General features: G+C 49.4%; 1 protein-coding gene across 1 annotated transcript in view; it reads right to left on the bottom strand.

The window, feature by feature from the left end:
• Positions 1-26241, bottom strand: part of LOC143288476 (homeobox protein cut-like 1) — a 226721-nt gene that overhangs the window by 29485 nt on the left and 170995 nt on the right. The window contains exon 7 of the mRNA XM_076597003.1: positions 18812-18878. Coding sequence (XP_076453118.1) covers positions 18812-18878 — 67 coding nt within the window. The remainder of the gene's footprint in view (positions 1-18811; positions 18879-26241) is intronic.

The following is a 26241-nucleotide window of genomic DNA, read 5'->3' as shown; positions in this document are numbered from 1 at the left end:
TGTTTCCTAATCCAGTTTGCAGTTGCTGAGAAAATGCAGATATCAAAGTTTACACGCACGCACGCACGCACACACACACTCGTCTAATATCACTTTTAGTGGAAGACGTTAAACACTACTACTACTACTACTACACACACACACACACACACGTGAGCAGATTAAAGAGTAGAGGAGAACAAGTGATAAAAGAGAAGCAGTGACGGCACAAATGACACGACGACAAACGGTCAGACCGACAGAACATACATAACAACAGACCCAGAAATGAAAAAGCGAGGGAAAAATCAACAAAACAAAACGAACAACAGCAACAACCAAAATCGATGCAAACCACACTGACAGAGCCCCCCCCCCCCCCCAGAAAGGCGCATTATACAACGATACGAATAAAAACAAACGACGCACATGGCACCAACAGAGCCAGCAACAAGACAAAGGACAGACAAAATAACGTAACACGTCTGTAAAATGCCAGTCCCAGCGAACCACAGAGACAGCTGAGGTGGGAGGTGAAGTGAGTGGGGAGAGAGAGAGAGAGGGGGGGGGGGATGACGGAGAGTGGAGGGTGGGGTGTTGACAGGGGCAAAGCCATACATTGCCAATTACAGACGACAGACAAGACTTTCCACCCCCACCCCACCCCGACCCTCGCCTTCATAACCCACCGCCACTGCCAACCACCCCCCCACCCCCCACTACTAACTTCACCCCTCTCCTCACGCTCCCCCCCCCCCCCTTCCCCTTCTCCTCCAAACGAAGACAGGCGAATAAAGAAGAGGGTTAACGTTTGACCCCTCCAGAGTTTTTCCTCCTTTGGGTCCATCATCATCGTCCATCATTGTCCCCCTCCCTGCACCTCCCCTCCCTCTCTCTCTCTCCCTCGCCACCTCTCCCTCCCTCCTGTGTCGTTGCCTGTCTTCTCTACCTCCATCCAACAGGAAGAGACAAGGGGCTGATATTCGGGGGAGGGGGGAGGGGGAAGGGGCAGCTGGGTTGCCAGCAGGGGAGAGTCATGGGTGGTGGGTGTTGGGGGGCTGACAGCAGGGGAGAGTCATGGGTGGTGGGTGTTGGGGGGCTGACAGCAGGGAAGAGTATTGGGTGGTGGGTGTTGGGGGGGGGGGGGGGGGTTGACAGCTGGGGAGAGTGATGGGTGGTGGGTGTTAGGGGGCTGACAGCAGGGGAGAGTGATGGGTGGTGGGTGTTGGGGGCTGACAGCAGGGGAGAGTGATGGGTGGTGGGTGTTGGGGGCTGACAGCAGGGGAGAGTGATGGGTGGTGGGTGTTGGGGGCTGACAGCAGGGGAGAGTGATGGGTGGTGGGTGTTGGGGGCTGACAGCAGGGGAGAGTGATGGGTGTTGGGGGGCTGACAGCAGGGGAGAGTGGTGGGTGGGGGGGGCTGACAGCAGGGGACAGTGGTGGGTGTTGGGGGGGGGGGCTGACAGCAGGGGAGAGTGATGGGTGGTGGATGTTGGGGGGCTGACAGCAGGGGAGAGTGATGGGTGGTGGGTGTTGGGGGGGCTTACAGCAGGGGAGAGTGATGGGTGGTGGGTGTTGGGGGGGCTGACAGCAGGGGAGAGTCATGGGTGGTGGGTGTTGGGGGGCCGACAGCAGGGGAGAGTGATGGGTGGTGGGTGTTGGGGGGCTGACAGCAGGGGAGAGTGATGGGTGGTGGGTGTTGGGGGGCTGACAGCAGGGGAGAGTGATGGGTGGTGGGTGTTGGGGGAGCTTACAGCAGGGGAGAGTGATGGGTGGTGGGTGTTGGGGGGGCTTACAGCAGGGGAGAGTCATGGGTGGTGGGTGTTGGGGGGGACTTACAGCAGGGGAGAGTGATGGGTGGTGGGTGTTGGGGGGGCTGACAGCAGGGGAGAGTGATGGGTGGTGGGTGTTGGGGGCTGACAGCAGGGGAGAGTGATGGGGTGGTGGGTGTTGGGGGGGACTTACAGCAGGGGAGAGTGATGGGTGGTGGGTGTTGGGGGGCTGACAGCAGGGGAGAGTGATGGGTGTTGGGGGGCTGACAGCAGGGGAGAGTGATGGGTGGTGGGTGTTGGGGGGCTGACAGCAGGGGAGAGTGATGGGTGTTGGGGGGGCTGACAGCAGGGGAGAGTGATGGGTGGTGGGTGGTTGGGGGGCTGACAGCAGGGGAGAGTGATGGGTGGTGGGTGGTTAGGGGGCTGACAGCAGGGGAGAGTGATGGGTGGTGGGTGTTGGGGGGGCTGACAGCAGGGGAGAGTGATGGGTGGTGGGTGTTGGGGGGCTGACAGCAGGGGAGAGTGATGGGTGGTGGGTGTTGGGGGGCTGACAGCAGGGGAGAGTGATGGGTGGTGGGTGTTGGGGGGCTGACAGCAGGGGAGAGTCATGGGTGGTAATGGAAGCACGTGAGGTTGTGTTGTGTTCGTGAACATGCATGTATACCACTATACGAGTGAGTGAGTGCATCCTCTTTACTTTCTTCTCTCATTCCTTTAAGTTATGAATCTAATGTAAACAGGTAGACAATATGTACTTGCAACTTTAGAGTAACTCCTACTGACCCCAGCACAACATTATTGTCCATTATCATCATCATCGTTATTATCATCCTAATCAACATTTCATCACCCAACTTTTTGTTCTGCTGTCTCTTTTTGTTCCCTCTCATAAGATCCCCACCCCCATCACCCACCTCCCTTTCAGCCCTGGCTGTATACAGCCGTCAAGCTGCCGTCAGAAAGGCGTTTTGGCAAAGACAATACTACTACTGTCCCCCACGATTCCCTCCCTCCTTGTCTCCCCCCTCCTCCATTAACTCACCATAAACCACCTCTGTTCTTCATGTTTTTTGCTTTCAAAGCATTACCATCACTGAAATAATATATATCAATTCATAAAATTATAAAAGAAAAAAAGAAAGAAACAGCAACGACAATTATCTACACCCAGTTTAAAATATCCTGCTTGCAGTATAATACACGCGCACGCGCGCATAAACACACACGCAGGCACATGCACATACACACCAATAGCTTGAGAGAGACATACAGACAGACAGAGACACAGACAGACAGAGACACACAGTCACACAGACACACACACTGGTGAAGGCTTTGGCGGAGACAGAGGAGGCGAACAAAAATTAATCCATCGATCCCTTTCTTCCTTTTTGTTCAAAACAAGCAAGGAAAGCACACAGCAACATCTGCTCCCCGGCTTCTTCCCTTGTGGCGGTATTACACAATAAAGTAAATCAGAAAAAGAAGAACTGAGAAAGAAAGGCACAGTGTGCGTCAGGCCTCAAGTGTATCGAATGGCACTACACAGCCACCCCCTCCCCCACCCCCTCCCCCAATCACCAAACACAATCGCTGGCTAGCAGGCGGCAGCACGCCAAGCCACGTAAGTGTGCAGCTGAAATTGGGCGATTAGTTCCAAGTTATTGACCACTTTTCTTTCCTTTTTTTCTCGTTCGACATCCCCCATCCCCCAATACACACCCCACCTTTTTGTGAGTGTGTGTCTGTTTCTTTGTTTCTTTCCGAGATTAAAAATATTGATCACCAACACAAAGATTATTATAATGAAACTGTGGCACAGTGTGGTGTGGCGTGGAGCAGCGCGCGAGCGTGCGTGCGTGCGTGCGTGCGTGCGTGCGTGTGTGTGTGTGTGTGTGTGTGTGTGAGAGAGAGAGAGAGAGAGAGAGAGAGAGAGAGAATAAGAATAAGAACAAGAACAAGAACAAATTTTATTCCTTCAGGCGGCCATAGGAAAGGGTCTTGGGCAAAACGTGTACATCTTAGGTATGCATAACATGTCAACTGAGTAGCAATATGAACAATTAAACCAAACTATTCTTGATTAAGTTCAAATTACACACCTGCAAACTGTCGTCTAATGACGAGGAGCACAGAAAAGATACATACTAAACTTTCTTATTTTTCAATAGATCCATGTTTCAATATTTCAGTGTAATCTTGAACAATGCCTGGTAAGTACTTGTTTCTGATACTGGTATATAAGGGACACACATAAATAAAGTGGTGTTCGGATTCAACAACTTTACAGACTGTACATAAATAACTGGAATTTAAGTTGAGGGACCAACGCCACCTGGATCCTTTTACTGGTAACACACCAATTCATAGTTTCACAAGACAGTCCCGAAAACATCTTGAATCCATGAATTCAAAATACTTTTCACATTCAAAATCACTTTTGAATAATCTCTACGTATCATAAGTGTCCTTATTTATTACTGAACTGTTCCAGTCTTGGAGAAAACTGTCAGTCAGTCTTTGTTTTAACAAGGAAATAAAAACGGCATCATGTCCAACACCTTGGTTGTACCAAGCATATCCCAAACCCAACTGAAATAATGTGTCAAAGATTTTGAAAAAGCACGGCTTTAATATATCATTTAGCTTAATGATATTCTTAATTTTACAGTCAGTACCTGCCCTCTTCCCCTTTATCGTCAAAGCTTCCACACCCCTTGCCCAGCTCATCTTAGTCGGGAAAACAAAACCCAGGTACTTATATTCGTTGACTACTTCTAAATCAGACAGACAGACAGACAGACAGAGAGAGAGAGAGAGAGAGAGAGAGAGAGAGAGAGGAATGGAGGAAGTACCGGTATACTAATTTCTCTCTCTCTCTCTCTCACACACACACACACAACCAACTTATGGAAAACAAGAAAGCACTGCAAAACGAATGCAACACGTCTCTCGAAGTTGCGCTATAAAAATCAGCCTCTCAAAGTACAAACGTAACGCAGTTTCTTCTCAGCATCACCAGAAGCCATGTACTTTTATAGGAAACTCACAGTGGGCCGGGGAAGGTGTGTGTGTGTGTGTGCCCGGGAAGGTGTGTGTGTGTGTGCCCGGGAAGGTGTGTGTGTGTGTTTGTGTGCGCGCGCGCGCGCTGGGGTTGGTGTCTCATCTTTCCCATTCCTGGTACGCGACAGAGCAAGAAGATGGGGGGTTGAATATTTTTGTCCTCAGCCCCCGCTCCCCAAGTCAATAACCAGACACCAATGTAATTCAGCAAGCTAGTTCCGGAAAGATGCTGTCGTATCTCGCTGTCAGCCAATTCTGAAACGCATCTCCACACATGATGAATATTTTGCCAATGGGAGAAAGTATCTGCCCCCCACCCCCACCCGTCCTTCTCTATATCTTCTTTCCTCCTCCTCTTTTCACCAACGGTCCCCCCACCCCCACACCCTCCCGGACTTTCAGGCATACTTTCGATCTCCACCTCCACAATCGCTGTACTTTCAACAAACAACCTATCACGGATGTAGATAATTTCGAAAGGGCACGCAAATTTCGCAAGCCTCGGTTAACAAGGGGAAAACTCCTGCAACACTGCCGAGTCACTCCCCCCCCCCCCCCCACCCCTCCCTTTTTTCTTTTCTTTTTTTAAATTTTCCTTTTTTTCCCGTCTTATTCCGGCAGCCACAGTGACAAAGAACGAACGACTGTGGCTTAGCCATGCAACAATTAATTCTTTTCTTAAACAAAACAAATCCTTATTGTTTGATAAATCTTCCTGAAGAAAGCATCGAGATTCCTCCCCATCTCCCTCAACGAGACTTTCCTGCATCATCCATCACTTGACAGCTCCCCCCCCCCCCCCCCCCCCCCCCCCCCCCCCCCCCCCCCCCCCACATCCCCCAACAGGTCACCACTCTCACTGACCTTTTTTGTTGTTCACTCGAGCGTGCAGAATCAAATCCGCACCTCTCTCTTCGCCCCCCTACACCGTCCACCAGTAAAATTTAGAAGAATCTAGACAGTTTCTGTATCTGAGTTATTTTTTTGGTCCATCATCTAAATATTGTCAAAAAGGACACGAATCCCAAAAGGCTGAATATGCTCTGAGGCATTTGTTCTCTCTCCCTCCTCCCTCTCTATTGCAGCTTTGCAAAAGCTATCCCTACCATTCAGTACTATCAGAAAGCATTTTCTGTCCACAAGGACCTCACACAGACCTCTAACCAGGCAGGGAGAAAGGATGTCTCACCCATTCTTTATTCACAGCAGCTCGAATGCCGCGCTCAGGGGAGGGTGGGAGGTGGGGTGGGGCCAAATGCTCGTCCTGTCTCCTCTAATGTCCAGGCACCAACATCACTCAGCACACGCAGTAATGGAAGCAGCTGTTATATCTCACTAACTGCCTGACCGCATGTACCCAAATCACTTCAGGTCAACAGAGAAGGTCTCTCTCTCTCTCTCTCTCTCTCTCTCTCTCTCTTTCTCTATCTCTCTGACCTCCATGACATGACAAGACCATTGAACTCCCATCGATCATTCTGAGACTCGTAAGTAGCATCCAGTTTGCTCTGATCCACCACACTGTCCTTTCTTTCTAACATGAGCACAAGACGGCCGACAAAGCCCAGGGCTGTGGCTGACAAGCACTTAACAAAGACTGCAGACAAAGTGGATTGAAAATGCTCAAAACGTAGTCAAAAATGCTCAAAGCTTAGTCAACCAAAACAGTGGAGTTTTCGTTAAACGACCGCAGACAAAGTGGATTAAAAATGCCCAAAGCTTAGTCAATCAGTACTGAAGAGTTGTCGTTCAAACAGAAGTGTTAGACCCACACATGGGCAACACTCTGTCAGTAGCATATTTTACAATTCATCCCAACGGAACTGAACAGGATATCAAATGTCTGTTTCTACGTGGACATAATTTTGTCAGTCTGGAGACATTGTTCCAACAGAGAATGTCTGGAGACATTGTTCCAACAGAGAATGTTTCAGGCTGTATCCATATAAAGACAAATCCCAGTTTGGAGTATCACTCTCGAATCATAATTTCTCCACTTCACTGCACTTTCAACACACAGCTGATCATGGGTGCATTTTACCATGGAAGAGCAAGCACGTTTTGGAAGCCACTACTGACAAAGGAAGAACTATGGCTTTGCTATGTAGTAGCCGTTTCCTTTCTTGAACAAAACAAATCCTTGCAGTTTGATTAATCGTCCAGGAGCAACCATCAAAATACCCCCACCTCCACCCCCTTTCCTCCTCCGCGCGACTTTCCTGCATCATACATCACGTCAACTCCCCCTCTCTCCCCTCAAGCATGCCAACAGGTCAACCTGTTTCGTTGTTCAGTCATGCGTATAGCATCTCCACCCCCCTCCCCTCCGCACTTAATACCTCCATCTCTGCTGACCTCCGAACCCTCCTTGTCACCATGATCCCCCTTCCCTCCAATCCTCTTCATTCTTGATTATTCGTCTTCTCCGCCCAAGGTGATGGTGCGTGTGATGGCTAAATCATGATTTGGGGAACTCACGCACACACAACACGCCTTTGTTTTAAAAACAAGAGACTTTGCCTTGACAAGCCAGCCAGCGCGAACATGGGCCATGCCAGCATTAATACGGTGAGGAATTGTCGTTCACTTCGTGCGGGAATGAGGGAATGAAAGCTCTGCTGATGGACGTGGGGGGGAAGGCCAGCGGGTGTAGGGAGGATCGGGGGGGGGGGGGGGGGAGAGAAGGGGAAGAGAGAGAGAGAGAGAGAGAGAGAGAGAGAGACAGCGAGAGAGAGGGAGCATGGGAAGGAGAGTGGAGGGCGTCATGTCATGACGGACAGACAATATCCATCACAGCTAAACAAAAACAGTCAGCTATACCCTGTCACCGCCTGTTTCCACGACCATTCGTCAACGGAACCCAGGGCGGCTTCGTGATTAGTTCTATGACTCGGAAATTTAATTAACTACACACACACACACACACACACACACACACACACACACACACACACACAGAGAGAGAGAGAGAGAGAGAGAGAGAGAGAGAGACCGACTTTTGCCAGAGAAAATGACCACGCTCCTTGCCACGCATTCATTATAGCCTATGGAAAAGTGCCTGCTACACGTGAGACATGGTCTTACCACTATCTGAACGTCTAGCGCCCAGTCAACCACGAAGGGTTTGTTGTTTTTTTAAATAAAACTCACACACAAAACTACTCTTTGTGTGATTCAAAACTGGTGCCCTCACTTCCCAGCTCTACGTACAAAGCCACAACCCTGTCTTCACTGTGTGTCTTGTTGTGCCCTGCTTGGCTGCAACTCTTGTGAACATGTCACTGATTACCCCAATCAATGAGCACCCCATTTCCATCTTCACTTGGAGACTGGGATGTTTATGGAAAACAAGCCACTCTATGGCCTCTCTTTACACGTGCCACGTTTTTCTTTTTGCTCGTTTTATTGTGGGTTTTTCCATTAAACAACAAAGAGAAGCAGAATGTTTTCAGGTTTCTCAATTAATTGCAAGATCTGACAGGGCACACGCACATTTTTGTTTGAAATAATCGAATGCAGCCAAGACATCCCCCCCATCGCCTCCACCCCACTATTTTTTTTCAGGTGGTTTTCTCATGGTTCTGATTTCTAAACCTATTACGAAATGCAAGGCGGCGTGCGGGTTGCTTCCATGAACAGCTGGTTGATTGCACTTTTTTCAGACTACACGACAGGCTGGAATGGATCTTTCAGTTCCCTGCCACGTTTATTTTTCCTGTCATCAAACACTTCCTTTCTCATCTTTTTTCAGATTTTGTTTCTGCAAGAAATGAAAAGAATTCCAGACAAACTGGACGCCTACGTATGTGTAGGCTGACGTCTAAATATAATCCGACAGGACGCGAAACAAAGACAGAAGATCCTCCGTCACATCCTTCCTCCCTATCTTCATCTCTCTCCGTCATTACCACAGCTACCACGACAATCCGTTTGGGTTGTATGTCGCCTTTCACTATTTTTAGTTCTCGGTCTTTTATCATTTCCCTTCGTGATGACCCCTGCTCTTCCTTGTTATTGTTATGGTGCAGCCCCACTCCCTTACCTCCTCTTTTGTGTGTGTGTGTGTGTGTGTGTGTGCGCGCGCGCCGTGTGGTAGTGTGACGCGGAACAGCTCCTTACAGTGCGATATTCTCACCCCTCTGACCCCTTTTAACACCACGTCCGTTCAGCAGTGTGGCGGCAGTGGACAAGCAGGACGTAACGCTGTGCCGGTGTCTTCTGTCTGCCTCCCACCCCGGGGGACCCCACCCCATCCACCCTCACTGTTTGCAATCTTTTCTCTCACTGTACTTGCTATGTGTCCTGTCAGCTGTCCTCATCTGCTACCTTCAAACGAACGTCCTTCAGCCTTACTTGGAACTGTCATCCGGATCCAACAGCAATGCTCCAGTTACAATGTACTGTACTCCTGGTTATAATAATCATGATGATGTGATAACGTTCTCTTGAGCATACTGCCCCAGTTACCGAATATCGCCCTCGAGTTTATTCATAAGAACGAGAAGAAAGAAAAAGGAAAAAATTATTCATGACTGTCCCTTCTAACTACACACATAAATTTACGATGTCCTCTGAATTTATAACAACTGTCCCATTCGCCTATCAACATGTTCTTCGAACATGAAAAGATCCATGTCATCAGCTAGTCTTTGTGATAGAGAAAAACAACACTCCCAATCCCCACAGCATGATAGGAGTCTCGGAAGTTCCAACTAAAACGTCTGCTGATCCCTCTTGGTGGCTGAGACAACAGCGGCAAGCAGTACAGCTAACAACACTGATGGGTGTGGTGGGGGTGCATGGGGGGTGTGGGGGGGGGGGGGAGAGGAAGGCAGTCAGTGGGGATGAGGGGAGGGACAGGAAGGCAGTCAGTGGGGATGAGGGGGGGACAGGAAGGCAGTCAGTGGGGATGAGGGGGGGGACAGGAAGGCAGTCAGTGGGGATGAGGGGGGGGACAGGAAGGCAGTCAGTGGGGATGAGGGGGGGGGGAAAGGAAGGCAGTCAGTGGGGATGAGGGGGGGGGGAGACAGGAAGGCAGTCAGTGGGGATGAGGGGGGGGGAGACAGGAAGGCAGTCAGTGGGAATGAGGGGGGGGGACAGGAAGGCAGTCAGTGGGGATGAGGGGGGGGACAGGAAGGCAGTCACTGGGGATGAGGGGGGGGACAGGAAGGCAGTCAGTGGGGATGAGGGGGGGGGGAGACAGGAAGGCAGTGGGGATCAGGGGGGGGACAGGAAGGCAGTCAGTGGGGATGAGGGGGGGGGAGACAGGAAGGCAGTCAGTGGGGATGAGGGGGGGGACAGGAAGGCAGTCAGTGGGGATGAGGGGGGGGACAGGAAGGCAGTCAGTGGGGATGAGGGGGGGAAAAGGAAGGCAGTCAGTGGGTATGAGGGGGTTGGGGGGACAGGAAGGCAGTCAGTGGGGATGAGGGGGGGGGAGAGACAGGAAGGCAGTCAGTGGGGATGAGGGGGGGACAGGAAGGCAGTCAGTGGGGATGAGGGGGGGGACAGGAAGGCAGTCAGTGGGGATGAGGGGGGGGGACAGGAAGGCAGTCAGTGGGGATGAGGGGGGGGACAGGAAGGCAGTCAGTGGGGATGAGGGGGGGGAGAGACAGGAAGGCAGTCAGTGGGGATGAGGGGGGGACAGGAAGGCAGTCAGTGGGGATGAGGGGGGGGGACAGGAAGGCAGTCAGTGGGGATGAGGGGGGGGGACAGGAAGGCAGTCAGTGGGGATGAGGGGGGGGACAGGAAGGCAGTCAGTGGGGATGAGGGGGGGGAGAGACAGGAAGGCAGTCAGTGGGGATGAGGGGGGACAGGAAGGCAGTCAGTGGGGATGAGGGGGGGGACAGGAAGGCAGTCAGTGGGGATGAGGGGGGAGACAGGAAGGCAGTCAGTGGGTATGGGGGGGGGACAGGAAGGCAGTCAGTGGGTATGAGGGGGGGGGACAGGAAGGCAGTCAGTGGGTATGGGGGGGGGGGACAGGAAGGCAGTCAGTGGGGATGAGGGGGGGGGGGACAGGAAGGCAGTCAGTGGGGATGAGGGGGGGGACAGGAAGGCAGTCAGTGGGGATGAGGGGGGGGGGACAGGAAGGCAGTCAGTGGGGATGAGGGGGGGGGGACAGGAAGGCAGTCAGTGGGGATGAGGGGGGGGGACAGGAAGGCAGTCAGTGGGGATGAGGGGGGGGGGGACAGGAAGGCAGTCAGTGGGGATGAGGGGGGGGGGGACAGGAAGGCAGTCAGTGGGGATGAGGGGGGGGGACAGGAAGGCAGTCAGTGGGGATGAGGGGGGGGACAGGAAGGCAGTCAGTGGGGATGAGGGGGGGGGGACAGGAAGGCAGTCAGTGGGGATGAGGGGGGGGGGACAGGAAGGCAGTCAGTGGGGATGAGGGGGGGGGACAGGAAGGCAGTCAGTGGGGATGAGGGGGGGGGACAGGAAGGCAGTGGGGATGAGGGGGGGACAGGAAGGCAGTCAGTGGGGATGAGGGGGGGGAGAGACAGGAAGGCAGTCAGTGGGGATGAGGGGGGGACAGGAAGGCAGTGGGGATGAGGGGGGGGGACAGGAAGGCAGTCAGTGGGGATGAGGGGGGGGGACAGGAAGGCAGTCAGTGGGGATGAGGGGGGGGACAGGAAGGCAGTCAGTGGGGATGAGGGGGGGACAGGAAGGCAGTCAGTGAGGATGAGGGGGGGACAGGAAGGCAGTCAGTGGGGATGAGGGGGGGGGGGGCAGGAAGGCAGTCAGTGGGGATGAGGGGGGGGGGACAGGAAGGCAGTCAGTGGGGATGAGGGGGGGGGGAGACAGGAAGGCAGTCAGTGGGGATGAGGGGGGGGAGACAGGAAGGCAGTCAGTGGGGATGAGGGGGGGGGGGAGACAGGAAGGCAGTCAGTGGGGATGAGGGGGGGGGGGACAGGAAGGCAGTCAGTGGGGATGAGGGGCGGGGGGGACAGGAAGGCAGTCAGTGGGGATGAGGGGGGGGGGGACAGGAAGGCAGTCAGTGGGGATGAGGAGACTGGAGGCTGACAAGACAGCAACCAACACCTGTCGTCATCCCCTCTCCGCTCTATCCGTCATCACACACACACTCCTCTCCACTTCCAATCGTGTGACATGGGGAAAAGAGTGCTCAGGAGTAGAGGTTGAGTGGAGGTGTTCATACCCCCCCCCCCTCCAACCCCCCCCTCCCCCCGCTCCTCCACAACATCCACCCCCTCCACAGACTGTTTCCTTCCCCTTCCATCAAACACAGATGTATTGGTGAGAAGAGGCCGACTGTCAGAATCAGCCAAAGGAAAGCCAGCAACTGTTCGGGCTTGATGTGCGTGTCCGCAGTGCCCTGGAAGCAGAGCCTTCCTAGACCACACAGGATGGACACACAGCACTGTGGGAAAGACACACACTGGTCCACACATCAAAGACACACAGCACTGTGGGAAAGACACACCCTGGACCACACAGCAAGGACACACAGCACTGTGGGAAAGACACACACTGGTCCACACAGCAAGGACACACAGCACTGTGGGAAAGACACACCCTGGACCACACAGCAAGGACACACAGAACTGTGGGAAAGACACACCCTGGACCATACAGCACTGTGGGAAAGACACACCCTGGACCATACAGCACTGTGGGAAAGACACACCCTGGACCACACAGCACTGTGGGCAAGACACACCCTGGACCATACAGCACTGTGGGAAAGACACACCCTGGACCACACAGCAAGGACACACAGCACTGTGGGAAAGACACACCCTGGACCACACAGCAAGGACACACAGCACTGTGGGAAAGACACACACTGGTCCACACAGGATGGACACACAGCACTGTGGGAAAGACACACACTGGTCCACACAGGATGGACACACAGCACTGTGGGAAAGACACACCCTGGACCACACATCAAAGACACACAGCACTGTGGGAAAGACCCACACTGGTCCACACAGAATGGACACACAGCACTGTGGGAAAGACCCACACTGGTCCACACAGAATGGACACACAGCACTGTGGGAAAGACCCACCCTGGTCCACACAGCAAGGACACACAGCACTGTGGGAAAGACACACCCTGGTCCACACAGCACTGTGGGAAAGACACACCCTGGACCACATAGCAAGGACACACAGCACTGTGGGAAAGACACACCCTGGTCCACACAGCAAGGACACACAGCACTGTGGGAAAGACACACCCTGGACCATACAGCACTGTGGGAAAGACACACCCTGGACCATACAGCACTGTGGGAAAGACCCACCCTGGACCATACAGCACTGTGAGAATGACCCACCCTGGACCACACAGCACTGTGGGAAAGACCCACCCTGGACCATACAGCACTGTGGGAAAGACACACCCTGGACCACACAGCAAGGACACACAGAACTGTGGGAAAGACACACCCTGGACCACACAGCAAGGACACACAGCACTGTGGGAAAGACACACACTGGTCCACACAGGATGGACACACAGCACTGTGGGAAAGACACACACTGGTCCACACAGCAAGGACACACAGCACTGTGGGAAAGACACACCCTGGACCACACATCAAAGACACACAGCACTGTGGGAAAGACACACACTGGTCCACACATCAAAGACACACAGCACTGTGGGAAAGACACACACTGGTCCACACAGCAAGGACACACAGCACTGTGGGAAAGACACACCCTGGTCCACACAGCAAGGACACACAGCACTGTGGGAAAGACACACCCTGGACCACACAGGATGGACACACAGCACTGTGGGAAAGACACACACTGGTCCACACAGCAAGGACACACAGCACTGTGGGAAAGACACACCCTCGACCACACAGCAAGGACACACAGCACTGTGGGAAAGACACACACTGGTCCACACAGCAAGGACACACAGCACTGTGGGAAAGACACACTGGTCCACACAGCAAGGACACACAGCACTGTGGGAAAGACACCCTGGTCCACACAGGATGGACACACAGCACTGTGGGAAAGACACACCCTGGACCACACATCAAAGACACACAGCACTGTGGGAAAGACACACCCTGGTCCACACATCAAAGACACACAGCACTGTGGGAAAGACACACACTGGTCCACACAGCACTGTGGGAAAGACACACCCTGGACCACACAGCAAGGACACAAAGCACTGTGGGAAAGACACACACTGGTCCACACAGAATGGACACACAGCACTGTGGGAAAGACACACCCTGGACCATACAGCACTGTGGGAAAGACACACCCTGGACCACACAGCAAGGACACACAGCACTGTGGGAAAGACACACACTGGTCCACACAGAATGGACACACAGCACTGTGGGAAAGACACACCCTGGACCACACAGCAAGGACACACAGCACTGTGGGAAAGACACACCCTGGACCACACAGCAAGGACACACAGCACTGTGGGAAAGACACACACTGGTCCACACAGAATGGACACACAGCACTGTGGGAAAGACACACTGGTCCACACAGCAAGGACACAAAGCACTGTGGGAAAGACACACACTGGACCACACAGCAAGGACACACAGCACTGTGGGAAAGACACACTGGTCCACACAGCAAGGACACACAGCACTGTGGGAAAGACACACACTGGTCCACACAGAATGGACACACAGCACTGTGGGAAAGACACACACTGGTCCACACAGCAAGGACACACAGCACTGTGGGAAAGACACACTGGTCCACACAGCAAGGACACACAGCACTGTGGGAAAGACACACCCTCGACCACACAGGATGGACACACAGCACTGTGGGAAAGACACACCCTGGTCCACACAGCACTGTGGGAAAGACCGACCCTGGTCCACACAGCACTGTGGGAAAGACACACCCTCGACCACACAGGATGGACACACAGCACTGTGGGAAAGACCCACCCTGGTCCACACAGCACTGTGGGAAAGACACACCCTCGACCACACAGGATGGACACACAGCACTGTGGGAAAGACACACCCTGGTCCACACAGCACTGTGGGAAAGACCCACCCTGGACCACACAGGATGGACACACAGCACTGTGGGAAAGACACACCCTGGTCCACACAGCACTGTGGGAAAGACCCACCCTGGACCACACAGGATGAACACACAGCATCAAATATTTAGACTGAGTGCACAAATGAATGCACTTCTACATTTGACTTACATGTGTTTGATAAAATCTCTCATTAAAACAATTAAAATACAGATGCAAGTACTTGAGATTTTCATGGTCCACAATATTTTTCCAGCTCCCAACTTCACATAATTCATGAACACTTGAATCTCTTGTGTACAAACCTGCAGACCACTGCCATAGTGCTTCTAAAGAAAATGCATGTAGTCTTGTGGGATACAGCAAATACCCAGCAGGATTTGGCAAAGGAATGTGGCTGCCTGAACCAGCACAAACATGAAAGCTTATAATTATGGAAAACAAATTGTATTTAAGCACTGCAGCAATAAAGAAGAAAATACAATCATCCTTATGTGTGTGCATTGTATGGTATGCATGCACTTATGTTCCTTATAAGTGTACTCAGACATTTTGTTCTGACAAAAACCAGCACATAACATGAACAAGGAACATAAAAGATACACTGCACGCAGTTTTTACCATGATCCATTCATAACAAAAAATTATAAATAAATAAATAAATAAAAACATGTGATTTGTTGGGATTTTCTGTTGCACGACTTAGTATTCAGCTTTAAGGATTACTTGAAAATAAGTTTTCTTGGTATGCAATGTGTGTGTGTGTGTGTGTGTGTGTGTGTGTGTGTGTGTGTGTGTTTCTCTTGCATGTCTCTGCATGTTATTTTCTCACCTTCTTTTATTAAAAAAAATAATCTGTCAGAAAAAAAAAAGAAGTAAATGATATTCTTCTTTTTTTTTCTTTTTTTTTCTTTTTTAATTCACCCAATGCCATTAATTCAGTGAACTCCAGATGACAAGATATAACGCCTGAGAGAAGAGATAAAGTTAAAAACTTAAGCCATCACCTGGAATTCTGCACATCAGTCAACAAGACATGAAGCCTGTGAAAGAGAGAGAGAAGAGAGAGAGAGAGGACTTTGTGCAAGAGAGAGAGAGAGAGAGAAGGAAAAAAAAGAGAGACACAGAAAGACATAGAAAGAGAACGAAAGAGAGAAGAAAGTGACATTCATTTTTTTAACATCAGAAAAGTAATGACCCAGTCCTACAGAAGGGCTACAGGTGAGGGGCTATGTGGAAGGGGTGGAGGAATGGGGCGAGGGGGTGGGTGGGGGCTGAGAGGGATGAAGGTGGTGGTGGCGTTCCAGTGATGATGGCAACAAGCCAGGAATAAAGATGTCATCCCCAGTTTCTTCACCCCACAGCGGAAACTGCTGTCCAACCTCAGTGGTCACACACATTAGTCTCTGTTCACTCCTCACGCTCTTTGTTAAAGGAAATTTGTCTGCAGTGTGTGTGTGTGTGTGTGTGTGTGTGCACGAGTATTTGTGCATGCCTATGTAGATGTATGCCTCCGCACATGCCTAACAAATGCAAATGAGGGAAGCTAACCAGAACACATCCACAAAGTCTTCCTTCCTAAATGAAATACACATTTACATAATAAATGTGTGTCTATATGATAACACAAGTAATTCTCTAACATAAAGTTCTTCATTTGGCATCATGCATCTGACAACACAAGCCAGAAAAGTGTCAGTCAGTAAAAAAAAAAATCTTTCTCACAACTTCCCTGTTTGCTGTTAACAGCCATAAAAGTAAAAGCCACTTGTGCATTTGAATGTGTGTGGGGTGTGAGGGAAGGGGTAGGATGGGTGGGGAAGTTCCAGGCATCCTGAGAGTTTCTCTCACTGCACGGACATGCCACTTTCAGCTCTCTATACATGGGCACAGAAAGGCGTGTGAGGTAAGGCCTACAAGACTTGCACATTATACACCAATTTAAAAAATGGACAGGTCATCTTACAACAGAACATTTTTTCACCACATACTTCTGTGACCTTGACCTTAGTTTAATCCCTAACCTTGACTTTGAAAATGAATGTTTAGGCCAAAACCATGTTCACTTATTACATAAGCTGCTGCCCAATCCCACCTCTTCCAAATGTTGCAACAACACTTTTCAAAACAACATTACCAAAAATCGTAACCAAGAACTATCAGAAAAATGTTCCTACTCACGCACAGCAAAACAAACTGAAACAAAAAAAAGAAGAGAGCTCCTTTTCTCAACTCCCCACAACCTGACAACAATGTTTTACATTTATTTGCTTATTTATCATCATTGTTGTCTTTTTTATTTATTTATTTTATTTTATTTATGGGTTGGTCTTTTTTTTTTGGGGGGGAGGGGGGGGGGGGGAGAGTTTGTACGCTTATAGTTGACTTCATCAAGTTTTTGCGCCATATAAATATTATTATTAGTAGTAGTAGTTCTTTTTTTTTATGTATTTATTTATCACTTATTTATTTATTTACTTATTTCTTCTTCTTTTTTCTTATTTAATTTTTTGTTTGTTTGTGGGTTGTTGTTTTTTTTGTTTGTTTTTCCTCAAGGCCTGACTAAGCACCTTGGGTTCCACTGCTGGTCAGGCATCTGCTTGGCAGATGTGGTGTAGCGTATATGGATTTGTCCGAACGCAGTGACGCCTCCTTGAGCTACTGATACTGATACTGACAACAACTTCAATTGTTAAAAACAGTTTGTTTTTCTCCTGGTTTCTGTTTGCCCCACCCATCCTCATTCTCCTCCCCTTTCCATCGAACTCAGTGATAAACAAATTATCCTCATCACTTGGGATACATGCTTCCTGCTCAAAATTAAAAAGAAATAACAAAATGAAATAAAATAAAATAAGACAGAACCCCTCCCCCCCAAAAAAAACCCCTCCCATTCATTAAATCCATATAACTGTTTCCTTTTTGTTTTCTTCAATGTCAAAGTGGGTGGATATATAGGGATGGGAGAGGCACAGGACACAGGGAACATACAGGGCAAAAAGTGAAGGCTTACAGTTTTTTGGTGTTTTTTTTGCTCAGCCCAAGACAATAAAAGAACAAATGTTAATCCACTGAAGAGCCAGTTCTACAAATACCACGTGCACAGGTATCAAACAGATTAGACAGATTACAGAAAATTCTGACGAAAACAAATGATAACAAAACAATGTGATGAAATGCAAACAAGAAAAGCAGCTTTTTGAATTCATTCTTTAAAACAAAACACACAGCTTTAAAAAAACTAATAAATGATTCACTCTTCTCAGTTTTTCAGACATTCTGTGACAATGACCAGTGCTCATGCGCATTTAAAGGCAGTTTACACAGAAGGCCACTCCCCAGTTTGGTATTTTTATCAAAGCTGCATTTTCAATGTTTTGGAGAATATACAGTTAGGTGACAAGCAATTAGAACACTGTTGCCTCCCTTGTGGATGACCAAAAGCAGAGCGAGGCAAGCAGCCTGAGGAGGTAGTTCAATGATTAGTCCTTTGTCAGACTTCTGTTGTTCTAGATGGGGACACGTCTTATCACACTGCATTTTCAGCCTGGATTTTGAGGTGAATAGAAAAGACTGCAGAAGGGAGGTGACAGTGGGTGATAATGACAGTTCACGGTGTACAGAGCAGTTGCAAGTTCCTTTACTTGGATTTGGCAGTGTGGAAAGACACTCCTGCTGGCTTTGTGTCAGGGTGGGTTTTTTTTTCCTGATCAAATAATTACAATGAACATGGCTCAAGAGGCTCAGAGATGAGTAGATTCAATCATACTCTCTGAGACAGACGAGGGGGATAGGGTAGTGTGTGTGTGTGTGTGTGTGTGTGTGTGTGTGTGTGTGTGTGTGTGGTGTGTGTATGTGTGTGTGTGCGTGCGCATGTGCTTGTGTGTCTGTGTGTGCATGTGAGAGAGGGGTAGAGAGAGAGAGAGAGGCAGAGAGAGAGAGAGAGAGAAGGCACAGTAATAGACTGATTACAGGGGAACACTCACTTGGCGGACGTGGCTTCGTCATACTTGGACTTCACCTCAAACAGCTCTGACTGAACGCTCTCCAATGCTGCAACACACATAACAGGCATGGACACTTAGTGATGTACAACTGATGGGGTTTATACACACACATACACATGCGTGCGCGCGCGCACGACGCACATACACATATACACTCAGAGATCTTATTTTCCACCTATACTTTATTATCTTTTGTACGTGTAGTGATGGCCCAGAGGTAACGTGTCTGCCTAGGAAGTGAGAGAATCTGAGCATGCTGGTTCGAAGCATGGCTCAGCCGCCGATATTTTCTCCCCATCTACTAGACCTTGAGTTGTGGTCTGGACGCTAGTCATTTGGTTGAGATGATAAACCGAGGTCCCGTATGCAGCATGCACTTAGCGCACGTACAAGAACCCACGGCAACAAAAGGGTTGTTCCTGGCAAAATTCTGTAGAAAAATCGACTTCGATAGGAAAAACAAATAAAACCGCGCAGGAAAAAACACAAAAAATGGGTGGCGCTGTAGTGTAGCGATGCGCTCTCCCTGGGGAGAGCAGCCCAAATTTCACACAGAGAAATCTGTTGTGATAAAAAGAAATACAAATACAAGTACTGCTGCATGCTTTTTGCACATGAACGACATTAAGGAGAAAAAGCACATGTACCTGCACACACACACACACACACACACACACACACACACACACACAGAGGGTAAAATATGATGTTCAGACAAACAGAAATCTGTTTCACAATAACTCTCACAGAATAACAGGGGCAATGTTAAAGTCATGCTCACATTTATTGTGGAGGAAAAAAAAGAAAAAGACAACAGACAACAATCCATAAGGAAAAAGGTGCATGGTTCCCGCTATCCAATTAATCACTGTAGGAGACATAACCATACAGACAGTAAGTCTCGCTCTGCCCTATCTCTCCCCCCCCCCCCCTTCCCAAACACCACATTCCATTGACATCAACACCCCCCTTCCAGCATCTCCCCCCACCTCACATGATGACATCCCCCTCCCCACCCCCACCCCTCCAATCTCCCCTTCTTGGCAGCTATATAAACCTGCTCAGCTGCTAGTATTTATAAGAATGACCAGTCAGCCTTCCTTCCCGTGACAATAATTAAAACCACTCTCGCTCGTGAAGAAAAAAAACCACCAGGCAAAAACAGCAGCCAAAACAGATCCGCCATTATTCCCCCGCCACAACCACCACCCCAGCCTTCCCCCTCCACACCCACCCCCTGTGTGTGTCTGTCCCTGTCTCCCTCTCTCCTCCCTGTGGAAGGCCATAGTGGTGTGGTGTGGTGTGGTGTGGTGTCAAACGTTGTAGAAGTGATCGTGGACCTGGGAGGAGGGGGTCTCCGATGAAATACTTTCTTGTCAGGGGAAACAAGCCCCGGCTTCAGGCTGATCTGACAGCTAGCTTGCTCCTCCCTTGTCTCCAACTTCATCTGCATTAAGCTCCCTGAAATATATTATCAGCTTCTCCCACCACCCTCACCCCCTGCCCCACCCCAACCCCCATCTTCCTTCCTCACCAGATTTTTTTTTCTGTCCTTTTCCTTCCTTTCCATTCTTCTCGCTTGTATGCTCTCTCTCTCTCTCTCTCTCTCTCTCTCCCCTACAGCGTGTGTGTGTGGGGTGGGGGTGGAGGGTGGAGGTGGGGGGGCGGGACGGCGGGGGAGCGGTCGGCCATGGGCGCGCGCGCAACAAATGACAAGGGAGGTAAAATCGCTCCCTTTTTCTGGATGGTTCGGGCGGGGTTGCGTCCCTTTACTCGCGAACGGGTCGTTGTGACATCGGGAAGAACCTTTTTGGCCTTTATAATCGGCCATGACTACTGTGGTACCTGGACATGCATGTATTGTTTTACCAATGACAATGACCCCACACCCACCTCGTCCCTCTGGCAGGGAGAGGGGTAACCGAGGATGGGGGGAATGAAATCCTCAGTGTCCATCACTGCCCGCACGCGAACACATTGTCGCTCCGTGTGCAGTGCTTGTGTTTGTGTGTGTGTGGAGGGGTGGGGGAGGTTTGGATGAGAGAGAACAAGGCTCCACTCCCCATCACCGAGATGAAAAATCCTGTCGATTTCCCGAACTATACCCACCGCCCAGATCGTGCCTCCAAGGCAGGCCTGTCGATAGCCTTACTCCGTTTTCCTTCTGTATTAAATACTGGGTTTCAATCGTTGACAGCACAAAGCCTATCACCATCCCTTCAACTCCGTCCTCTCTCAACCCCCCCGCCCCCACCCCCCCTCTCTCTCCACGATCGATAATCACGTTTCACGCGTGCTGAAATCTTCGATGAAATCCAATATGAAAACATATAGTGTCGGTGGTTATGAACGATTTTTTAGTGTGTGTGTGTGTGTGTGTGTGTGTGTGTGTGTGTGTGTGTGTGTGTGTGTGTGTGTGTGTGTGTGTGTGTGTGTGTGTGTGCGTGCGTGCGTGTGTGCTTTCGCGCGTGCGTCTGTGCGCACAGGTGCGGGGTGTACACAGGTGCGTGTGTATATGGAAGAGTGGAGCAAAGGAACAGCCTGCGCTAATGTCCACATAGGCAGGCAAACACAAGTACTTTCAGCACTATCAATCCAGCTATGGACGAAGGCACACAAAAGTACGTTCAGCACTATCAATCCAGCTATGGACGAAGGCACACAAAAGTACGTTCAGCACTATCAATCCAGCTATGGACGAAGGCACACAAAAGTACGTTCAGCACTATCAATCCAGCTATGGACGAAGGCACACAAAAGTACGTTCAGCACTATCAATCCAGCTATGGACCATCAGTATAACGACGCGCCACGGTTTTCGTAAATATCACAAATTAATATAACGTGTACATGATAATTATCGTACACTTGCATTTAAAGAATAAAAAGTGAGGAAAAATGGTGTGTCTTTTTCATACATCCTTCAGTACAGTAACAGTCCGGTCGGTTTTGTCGTTGTTGTTGTTGCTGTTTTTAATACTTTTTTTTTTTATGAAGATCGCATTCGAAAAAAAGAACTAATTGTTACTCAGTTTTCAAATGGGGGTGGGGGGGAGGCGGGGGGCCTCAGTATGCAATCAGTTCTTTAATCGATAACTATTCGGCGTAACTGATGATAACCTGTGTGGTAATGTTTCGACATTTCACTTCAGACATTCAATTCTGTCAGAATCACCCCAGTATGTTGTTTTATTAACTCTATTTACCCACAATGGGTTCTCTACATTCACAAACAATCCCAGCTTCACTTCCAAAGAGGCGTAAAAGCGTGCGGACTGATCCGTGTACGTCATTACATCTTTTCTCTCTCTCTCTCTCTCTCTCTCTCTCTCTCTGTCTGTCTGTCTGTCTTTTCTTCCTATTTTTTCCCCCGAGTGCGTGAGTGTGTATGTAATCTTCCCCTTCCCCTTTTTGTTTTTTCTCGATCTAGTACTTGATGTTTTTCTTACACTTGATATTTGCATTTTGTGCGGGTTTTTTGTTTTGTTTTGTTTTTGTTTGTTTGTTTGGGGTTTTTTTTTGTTTGTTTGTTTTTCTTCTTGTTCTTTTCTATGCCCAGGGCTGGATGGGAAAAAAACATGTATTTGCTTATCTCATTACCCTAGTAAAATAAAACTATGTTTCGTTTTGTTTCGTCTGCTTGCAGAAAATGAAGAGTTCAAGGATGAAGTCATATATCAATTCTGCATGCATATTAAATAAAAACTGTTCTTTTCCTGGGAAAGAAGCATAATCATGTTCTCCAGTCTCAATGATTAAATCGAATATCAATCCTGTAACTGAAAGGGTCTTCTACAAAAAATCGAAAACTTTTTTTTTTTTTTTCCTGTTCCGAATAACGGTACCAGTATGTTTATAAGCTAACTATTCAAAACTGCTCCAGCATTGTGTGCTCTGTGTATCTTTCACTACTGCTTGTATATATTACATGAAACTGAAAAGAGCACGATGTATACCCAAGCTAGCTGTGCTTAAGTTTTTCTGTCAAGGATCTGTACTGTATTGAACGCTGCATTTTGGTCTCGTTTCTTGACTGGAAACTTTTTCCTCAATCAAGTGCTCGAACACTGCCACGATCCCTCCCTTGTGCAACAACAGCCATCAGGGGATCCTCAGTGTGACCAATCACAACCGGCCATGGTCTACAGGACGCCGTCTCTGCGACCTGAACTTGTTGACCTCGTCAGTCCGTGCAATACGGAGCGGAGTGGTTCTGGGAGCACGAGCGAGTTCACTGCGCCCTGCCCCTGGTAATTGGTGTCTCTTCAAACAGGCCGCAGCGGCAGCAGCAACAAGAACCCCCTCATTTCTTCAACGTTTAATCCATCCTGGCTGATCGATTGGCTCTTTGTTTCTTCCTTCAGGCGGCAACGATGGGTCTGGGTCATGAAGGAAACACGTGATCCAAACGCTGTCACGAACAGCCTTCGTGCGGCTTGCGTGGGCGTCTGTGGGCGTGCCATCATGATTGTGTTCTGACATCCATCTGACAGTTGGTTTGGGGTTGTTTTTGTTGTTGTTTTAATGTGTTTTGCTGTTTTGTCTAATATGACATGTTTAAGAATACATTATGCATACCACACACCGATGACTGTTTCGTATGACAAGTCACCCGAACGGCACAGAGAGGACATCTTTCTCTTCCTCATCCCCTCCCACGGTGTGAGTAGTTCTCAGTTTTACGTCTTTCCACTTAAAGTGATTTTAACTCTCACTGTGTGTGTGTGTGTGTGTGTCTCAGTGCGGTTGTAATGTGGACACCTACATCAGGTGATATGTCGGACGGGAAGACAGCCAACCCAAGAAAGTGGGGAGGAGGGGGCCTGGGGGGGACCAGTCCATCTCTACACTGACACTAGGAACTACACGTTCAGAACAAGTTACTGATTAAGTAGGGTATATGTGGTTGGAACTCACATTTTTACTACTTGCTGGGCGTCAAACCCAGTGAGCCAGCCCGCTACATGAAGTAATGTGCGTTTTGCTTCCCTTCCAAACAGCTGCAACAAATGACGCCTGTTCAACCTTTCTGTCACCGTGATGCGTTTCTCAACAACCCCTCCTGGATCCTCGTCACTACCTTCCGATGAATACTGAGTCTCTCACCACACCCCTTCACTATCTTCCGATGAATACTGACAGTCTCTCACCACACCCCTTCACTATCTTCCGATGAATACTGACAGTCTCTCACCACACCCCTTCACTATCTTCCGATGAATACTGACAGTCTCTCACCACACCCCTTCACTATCTTCCGATGAATACTGACAGTCTCTCACCACACCCCTTCACTATCTTCCGATGAATACTGACAGTCTCTCACCACACCCCTTCACTATCTTCCGATGAATACTGACAGTCTCTCACCACACCCCTTCACTATCTTCCGATGAATACTGACAGTCTCTCACCACACCCCTTCACTATCTTCCGATGAATACTGACAGTCTCTCACCACACCCCTTCACTATCTTCCGATGAATACTGACAGTCTCTCACCACACCCCTTCACTATCTTCCGATGAATACTGACAGTCTCTCACCACACCCCTTCACTATCTTCCGATGAATACTGACAGTCTCTCACCACACCCCTTCACTATCTTCCGATGAATACTGACAGTCTCTCACCACACCCCTTCACTATCTTCCGATGAATACTGAGTCTTCAATCACATCTCTTCACTATCTTCCGATGAACACTGAGTCTTCAATCACACCTCTTCACTATCTTCCGATGAATACTGAGTCTTCAATCACATCTCTTCACTATCTTCCGATGTAATACTGACAGTCTTTCATCACACTGTGAACAAACTCGTTCATCATGGGCCATACCACATAGCCTGATGACTTCTTTGGAAGAAAGAGGGAGATTTAAGAAGAATCAATAAGAACAGAAACAGGTGTACAAACAAACGGAAGCAGGAAAACGCAATGAACGCCAAAAGGCTTCACGCTGTTGTCTATAGTCCAGCCGACCACGCCGGGTCTATCAGGGCTTCCGAATAGTATCATAAAAACAATCAATGAATAAATGTAAACAAACAAACCAACAAACAGACAAACAAAAATCACCCGCTTTTATCACCCAACTCTGTCACATCTGGTGGAATTAAAACGAAACAATTTTTAATGAATGAGTGAGGAAAGGCGAAGGGGAAGTCAGGGAAAAGAGTTGTTCGTGACTGGGGACGCCGACATCATCCTGCCTTGTTTCAGAACGGTGACTGGACGATGAATGACCAGGACGTGAGGACCTATCCGTGTCACCACACACACACACACACACACACACACACACACACACACACACAAAGACCGGGACAAAGAAGCCAAGCCACACAACACACCTATCCTCACCGCCTGTCAGTGAGGAAGAATACCGTACGGCCAATTCTTAAAAACACTACCAACACAACGCATGACAAGTTTACGTTTTATTATTCAACAAAATTGCAAGTGTGCTTTTAGCCATCCGTTTGTCAACTGACGAAACAAACAAATCAACACTGAAGCGGGTTGGTGAGATGGGGGTGTGTGGGGTGTGTGTGTGTGTGGGGGGGGGTGGGGGGGGGGGGGGGGCGAGTAGGATTATGTATCGTGTGTGTGTGTGTGTGTGTGTGTGTGTGTTCCATAAACAGCCATTCACACTGTCCTTGCAGCAGCGATCAAAAACCTCATTTCTTCTGTTTTTCCATGTTTCATTATCATTATTACTGTTGTTGCTGGTGCTGCTGGGGTTGTGGTGATGATGGTGGTGGTGGTGTGATGATGGCGATGATGATGACGGTGTTGTTGTTCACAAATGACCACTTCCCGAGGCGCCTGTTCTCTTGCCATCAGCGATTCACAGAATCGGGAACTCTGTCAGCGCTCCTCGGCTCCCATGCCTGGCAATGAAGGTTCAGAACAAGTCACGGGATCCATGCAACCCCCCGTACCCCGTACCACTTGAGGCCACGACTTAGGACCATTCTTAATACTGAGCAAATTTAGCGCTGTTAAGACTGCTAATGCACTTTTGCCCTGATACTGAATCATTTGCCACTGTCATCACCCCTCTCTCTCGATGGGCAATGTCTGCCACACATCATAACAGGCAAGCTTCCCGTCACACAGACAAGGCATCGTTTTGTTGTTCGGGGGTGACGGTTTCAATCACTGCGACAAGCCACTGGTCAGGAATACCAATGAGGCCGCTACAAGACACGCAATTATAAATGTATGAGGGACCGAGGGGGTTGGGGGAGGCTGGTGGGGGGCGGGGGTGGAGGTCATAAATAAAGAAAAGGGGACACGGGGGAAAGGACTTGCTTTGAAGGGCAATGATATCTCAGAAGGGGCCTTGAGAGAGAGAGAGAGAGAGAGAGAGAGAGAGAAGGCTAAATCTATCAGTCCATGAC

Source organism: Babylonia areolata, chromosome 12, assembly GCF_041734735.1.
Source record: "Babylonia areolata isolate BAREFJ2019XMU chromosome 12, ASM4173473v1, whole genome shotgun sequence".
NCBI classification, from domain to species: domain Eukaryota; kingdom Metazoa; phylum Mollusca; class Gastropoda; order Neogastropoda; family Buccinidae; genus Babylonia; species Babylonia areolata.
This window is presented reverse-complemented; position numbering and strand designations above follow the sequence as displayed.